General features: G+C 36.3%; 1 protein-coding gene across 1 annotated transcript; it reads right to left on the bottom strand.

Annotated features, from left to right (window-relative positions):
- Positions 1-249: 249 nt before the first annotated feature.
- LOC149400328 (ethylene-responsive transcription factor ERF023-like) lies at positions 250-1194 on the bottom strand. The gene has a single exon (XM_089612886.1). The coding sequence runs from the start codon at positions 978-980 to the stop codon at positions 549-551; it is 432 nt and encodes a 143-aa protein (XP_089469012.1). The 5' UTR covers positions 981-1194; the 3' UTR covers positions 250-548.
- Between the last annotated feature and the right edge of the window lie 6399 nt (positions 1195-7593).

Raw genomic sequence — 7593 nt, 5'->3', positions numbered from 1 at the left:
TCTATGTAGTAAATCAAAAGCTTGAATAAGCACTCTAAAATGGCCCCAAATAATTTGCCAATCAAAATATCAATGTTTATCTCCCAACAATTACTCTGGATGATATAGTCATATAGCTAAGCTAGCCATCAATATATACAATACAACGACCAAAACATGAGTAAACAAATACACAGATTCCGGGTGTCAACGTGTACGTACAAACAAGCACATGCACTAGCTAGCAATAAATTAAAAAAGAAGAAGAAGAAGATAAAACAATTACGTAATTATAATTGACAACAAACATAATTTAATTTTTCGTTTTTATTTTTAATACAAACAGAAAAACTAGACAAATATAAATAAATCAAAATAAAATCCCCTAAAAAGAGTACACTGGTAGTTAAAAAAAAGCAAAGAAATAACATGCCGACAAGTAATCGCACTTCTGTATCCCTTAAACGAAAATACTCTTAACGTAACAAACACACGAATTACATATATACAATAAAAAAGAAAGTTACAGCTGAATGACCAGAACTGTAAGGTCACGCCTCCGGCGCCGATCACGGAGGGAAAAGCTCCGGCAAGTCGTCGATGAGGTCGCCCCAGAAGTCCTCGTCATCGTCGCCGGCCGCCAATAAGGGCGGCTGCGGAGGAGGAAGGGGCGTCAGGGCGGCCATGGCGGCGGCGGCCTGGATGTGGCGGGAGTCGGAGGAGAGGGGGCGGGGGAGGAGGTGCGCGTGCTCCGGGAAGTTCAGGAGCGCGCTTCCGCCGCGCAGGCAGAGCGCCGCCGCGTCGTAGGCCTTGGCCGCCATCTCCGGCGCCGCGAACGAGCCCAGCCAGATGCGCGACTTCTTCCGCGGTTCCCGGATCTCCGACACCCACTTCCCCCACCGCCGCTTCCGGACTCCCCTGTACTCCGGGTGCCGCGTCCCACCCACGCGCCTCCCCTTCTCCGCGCCTGACGGCTCTTCATCTAACTGTTGAAGCTTCATTGAGTGATACTCCGGGCGTATTGCTTTCTCTCTCTCTCTCTGAAGGGGTGCTCTGATATTTAGTAATGCTGATGTGATACGTTCTTGTATGGTGTAATTATATATATCTTTCTAAGTGCGGTCGTTTTTTTTTCCTTCTGTTTTTTGAAGGGGACATTTATAATTGTTTGTTTTTATTGTGGAAATAGACGATTGTTGTTTATTAGGTATGAAAAATTGGACAAATATCTTGTCCAGAAAAAGAAAAAAGACACGGAAGCGTTTTAAAATGGTCGCACAAAATGTTAAACTCACGACACGTGTTCATATATGATAGGGAAAATAACATAGATATACCTTGTGTTTTAGATATTTAGTAAAATATCGAGTTTAATCTTTGATTTTCACAAATGTCGAGTTCATACCCTCTGTTTAACTAAAATGACAAAATTATACCCTGAAATAGACAACAGTACCACGAATCTTCTTTTAATTGAATTTTTATTAACTTTTTATTGACGTTGACTATAATATTTATATGTAAACACCAATTATCTTTATTCATTTACGCCATATATGTAATTTATTTAAAAACTAAAAAATAAACTACAGTCTCTTAGTCGTGAAAAACACAGAAAGATGCAAAGGGGTAAAAATCGACAGTTGATAGTCATCAAAATCACAAATTCGAACAGATGATCAAGGATTCAGAGTTGCAATTCGATCACGGAATGAAATAATATATTGAGAGATATGAATTTTATTATTTAATTTCAATTTAAGGCTAATTTTATTTCAAAATTAAGAATTTGGAAGTTAGGGTACTGTCTTCGATTTGATTCGTTTTTTTTTCTTATATAAGAGTTAATATCAATGAAAGTGAGATTTGTGACACTGTTATCTATTTCAGGGTATAATTTCGTCATTTTAGTTAAACAGAATGTATGAACTCGACATTTTTAAAAATCAAAGGTTAAACTCGACATTTCACTAAAACACAAGGTATATACGTGTTATTTTCCCTATACTACTACTATATGATATATATATATATATATATTTATAATATATATAAATCAATTAAAATGATAGTTAATAATAATATATTCAATATTAAACATATAGTTCAATTTATATACAACAAGACATTCTGATGGTCCTAAATTCCTAATATTCTCTTCACTAAAGATTAGAAGAATGGATGGATAGAAAAAAGATTAGATTAAGGGTTTAAAATTATATGGGTCCAATTATTTTCTTACAAAATTAGAAGTAATTAATTCACATCAAATTTAATATTTACAATATAGCCAACATCATTTTAAGCACATGATTTACTATTTTATAGCCTTTCATGATTATTCAAGTTTTTATTTTCAAAATACATAGTTTTTCTTCAATTTTAAATGCAAATATATTACGATTTATTTTAATATTAATTCGTTGAATAGAGTTCGGTCCTTCTCAATAAAATGTTATTGGGCCATTAAAGCCCAATAATAAACGAAAAATGTTCGACGTATACAGCTTACAAAGTAACCGAACAACAAATTTCTTTTTTTGTTTATTATTTATCATCATAAATGTTTAGAAAACATTTGGACCAGGCCCAAATCTTGTTACGAACTTTGCCCATCTTCGCCAGGGGTCGCGTTGAATCCGAAATCAACATGGAGATGCGATCTCGCCCTAAAATCCTGAAAGTTGACGACTTCTATCGAGGCAATTCAATCAAGGAGGGCAACGTGGCAAACCGAGAGGCAATGAATGACGAAGTCGCCATCACATGTCTCCGTAGATATCACACCTCGTCGTAGTATAAATTCGTTTCTTTCATGAAGAAACGCAGGATATTTTCCATATGATCGCTCATCTATCTATCTATCTATCTCTCTCTCTCTCTCGCAATTGTACTTCTGAGTTCGTCATTCATTCTTGAATCGTTGAGCTCGGCTTCTTGTAATTGAGATTGAATTATTAATACGATCATTAATATCCTTATTTAATTTCAGCGTTCTTTATTATATGGTTTATACTCGTTTCCGTACGACGACTTTCTAAGATCCACAATTAAAAATAAATCGAATCAAACACTTTAAATCTCTTTGTTTTCTTTATGGTTATTGAGGTTCGGAAACGACATCAACAATAAGAAAGAGAGAGAGAAGGCTTTTTGGAAGAGAGAGATGACAAATCAAGAGAGAGAAAGTGTGAGAAATAAAAGGTAGATGTCGCCATTGACCTACCACGTATCAGTGACCGAATGATAGTTGAATTAATTGCTTGGTTACTCATTATATATGCTAGGGGTGTTCTGTAAGCATAATTTAAACGATCCTAATTAGTCAATATCTTGGAATTAGATGATTTTCACAAAGCATTAGATATCGAGAAAATCTACCTTAATCCATGACGAGAGCAACGGAGATGGTGGCGGAATCACCGGAATTGGTTTCTCTCTCTTGACCCCTTTAGTCTTGATAGCTTTCTTTTGATGGCTCAGGAAAACTGTGTAATGGGTTGATAGAAGAACAATCCATAGAGTTTCTCTTTATATAGACCACACAATCATCAGGGTATATAGGGAAGTTACCTTTATTTTTAATTAACCAATAAGATTTAACCTGATTACATATTAAGCTCATAAATTGGTATTACACTTGGGCCACACACATACACGGGCTTTATAAAATAAAGTCTAACATTCTCCCACTTGGCCCATGTGTCATTAGATACCATATGACTTAATAATAAACATAATTGCGCATAATATAAGATAAATCCATCATAATATAAGATAAATCCATCATAATATCGGTTACATCATAAAGTCTCTATCAAGTATAAAAAACTAATAAGGATCATAGCGGTTGTACGTCAATTTGTCGACATAGTCCCTTCCATGTATCACAATACTAGCTTTACACTTAACATGACACATAATAAGGTATTCATAACGGTCCAACAATAATGTCTTGTCAAAGACAAAACGAATCTTGATCACATAATACATTCATGTATATACTAATCATAAAACAATATTCATTACTTCATATCACAAACAAAATAAACGAGCTCAAAATGTCAATCATATAAAACTTAAATTACATCAAGGATGACATCCAAGGATCCCCATTCTTTCAACATGATCAGTAAATACCTTAGGGGGTAATCCTTTCGTTAATGGATCTGCAACCATAAGCTTTGTGCTATTGTGCTTGATTGACACCATTTGTTTATGAACTTCTTCTTTAACGACAAAGTATTCCAATTCTATAAGCTTAGCACCTTTTGAATACTTGTCTTTCTTAGAAAAGAAGACTGTTGCGGAATTATCACAGTAAATTTTCAGCGGCTTGGCGATAATGTTGACAATTCCAAGTCATGAAATAAGGTTCCGCAGCCATAAACCATAAATCGTAGCCTCAAAGCATGCTACGAATTCAGCTTCAATAGTGGGTGCATCAATGACAAACTGCTTCACACTTACATGGAACTACTAATTTGGTTAAAAGAACAAATAGCCAAAAGTGGAGTATCTGTAATCCACGCATCCGGCAAAATCTGAATCTGAATATCCAATCACCTCAAGGTGATCAGATCTCTTATAAATGAGCATACGATCCTTCATTCCTTACAGATACCTCAGATCTTTCTTTGCAGCTTTCCAATGATCTATTCCTGGATTACTTTGATACATGCCCAACATTTCGACAACAAAACTGATGTCTGGCCTGGTACAAGTCTGTGCGTACATCAAGCTTCCAACAATAGACACATAAGGAATTTGTTCCATTTGTTTGTGTTCCAATTCATTCTTTGGACATTGATTGAGACTAAATTTATCTCCATTCTGAATTGGAACAACACCTGCAGAGCACATGTCCATTTTGAATCTCTCAAGAACTTTATTAATGTACGCTATCTGAGACAATCCCAACCATCCTTGTGATCTATCACGAGATATCTCTATTCCGATCACATAGGATGCCTCACCCATATCTTTCATTTAAAAGTTCTTGGAGAGAAACTCCTTGGTTTGACGTAATAAACCAATATCATTAGTAGCAAGCAAGATGTCTTCAACATACAAATCCAGAAGATGTATGCAAAAGATGTCTTCAATATCTCTATTCTGGTCAACAATGTTTTCTTTAAATCCAAAAGATGTGACAGTATCATTGTCGGGAAGCTTGTTTAAGTCCGTATATTGACTTTTTCGATTGACATACCATTGTTCCTTTCCGTCAACCACAAAACCTTCAGGCTGATCCATGAACACTTCTTCATCTAAATTCTCATTCAGAAATGCAGTTTTCACATCCATTTGATGGAGCCCTAAATCATAATGAGCTACCATAGCCATAGAAATCCTCAGAGAGTCCTTTTTAGAGACAGGTGAAAAAGTCTCTTTGTAATCAACACCATCTTTCTGAGTACAACCTTTAGCAACAAGTCGAGCCTTGTGTCTTTCGATATTGCCATTTGAGTCGAGCTTGGTTTTGAAGACCCACTTGCACCTGGCTCTTTTACTACCTTCAGGCAATTCAACAAGTTCCCAAACTTCGTTGTGATCCATTGATTTTAGCTCTTCTTTCATGGTGTCTAACCACTTAATAGAATTCTCACTTTCTATGGCTTGTGAAACGAAACTGGATCATTATCGATTCCTAAGTCGTATTCCGACTCTTGTAGATAAACCACATAATCATCAGAAATAGCGGATCTTTGTTCTCTTACAGATCTTCTTAATGAAACTTCATGTGGTTCATCTATGATAGGTACATTTGGTACGACATCATTCAATGGTGCTTGGTCGTTAATTTGTTGTTCTTGCAAATGATTATCATGGTCCACATGAACAGGAACAACAACTTGAGAAGAAGGTAGAGGCAAAGGTACTTGCACTCTAACTTCTTGGATTTCCACAGTACGTGGTTCCAAACTCCCACTGACTTCACCATTTTCGATGAACCTAGCATTACCAGTTTCAACAATTCTCATACTATGGTTAGGACAATAGAATCGATACCCTTTAGATTTTTCTGGATAACCAATGAAGAAACCACTGATTGTTCTTGAGTCCAGTTTCTTTTCATGTGGATTATAAATTCTTACTTCCGCTGGGCAACCAAAAACATGCAGGTGCCTTAAACTAGGTTTACTTCCCGTCCATAGTTCAAAAGGTATCTTAGGAACTACCTTACTGGGAACCTTGTTCAATAAATATACAACGGTCTTTAAAGCATGCGTCCACAAAGATTTGGGTAAAGAAGAATTTCTTAACATACTCCTAACCATATCCATTTAAGTACGATTACACATTTCTGCTACACCATTTTGTTGTGGTGTTCCTGGCATAGTGTATTGAGCACAAATACCACAACTTTCTAGGAACTTAGCAAAGAGACCAGGGCACCGTCCACTTTCATCACATCGTCCATAGTATTTACCACCTCTATCAGACCTAACAATTTTCACCTTTGTATCTAATTTTCTTTCAACTTCATTGACAAACACCTCTAGGGTATCTACCGATTGAGTTTTTCATGCAACAAATAGACATATCCATAACTTGAAAAGTTGTTGATAAAAGTGATGAAATACATTTGTCCACCAAGTGATGGAACGTTATATGGCCCACAAATGTCGGTATATATAATATGAAGGAGTTGTGAGCTTCTTGTGGCTTCTTTCTTAAGCGTATGTCTTGTGTGCCTTCCCTTTTTCATTTTTTCCTTTCTTTCGAAGCATGCCTTACGTTTCAGGCAATCGTCCTGATAATTTTTCTAGAAAAATGGTATATATCTTTGGCTCGTTCCTTCTTGTAGATTTGGACAGACGATTGATTAAGCTTTGATAATCATTGCTTTCCATTTCCATTATTCTTCAATGCTTTCTTTCCAGCTCCCAACGAGATTGGCTGAATGATTTCCAAGTTTCTTAAGCATCGCTTCCTCTTGAATGAGCATACTTTGTAATTCATGCACATTCCATTTATCATTTAGAGTGTCGTAATGCACGTGAAATGTGCCATGCTCAGGAGGTAAGGAATTGAGGATGAACATTACGACGAAATTTTCATTCACTTATATTCTCATGTTCTTCAATCTTGCTGCAATGTTCTTCATTTCGACAACATGCTCATGCATGGTACGGGAACCATCAAACTTCATGGTGGTTAACTTACCCATTAGTGTCCAAGCCCGTGACTTATCAACAGAGTCGGACTTAGAGCTTTCTTCCACAAACTTCATAAATTCCTTAGCTTTTCAATTTTCTTAAATGTGGACTTGATATTATCTTCTACAGTCATTCGCATAAACATTAGGCTCAGTCTGTTAGATCTTTGCCAAGCTTTATGGAAAGATCATTGGTCAACGTTGCTAGTATCGGTAAAAGCAGCGGGTTCCTCACTTAAGAGATCCGAATCAAGATTTAGAACACCGAGGTGAAACTGAACTTGTTCAGGACCATTCAGAGAAATTAAGGCCATTTAACTCAATAACAGACATGGCTTGCGATTGAAGAGAAACACGAAAAGAGGCCGCAAAAATATATAATATATGTTCACACATTAATGCTTTGAGTAATAAACCTAATCTATAATACACATTCAGAATACACGAAATAA

This window comes from Urtica dioica, chromosome 4, assembly GCF_054948205.1.
Source record: "Urtica dioica subsp. dioica isolate 48M chromosome 4, U.dioica_male_clone48M_v1_H2, whole genome shotgun sequence".
Lineage (NCBI taxonomy): Eukaryota > Viridiplantae > Streptophyta > Magnoliopsida > Rosales > Urticaceae > Urtica > Urtica dioica.
Note: the sequence above shows the minus strand (reverse complement) of the source record. Positions and strands in the feature narration are given on the sequence as shown.

Coding starts and splice junctions, on each gene's coding strand:
- LOC149400328 (XM_089612886.1), bottom strand. CDS start 980: ATGAAGCTTCAACAGTTAGATGAAGAGCCGTCAGGCGCGGAGAAGGGG.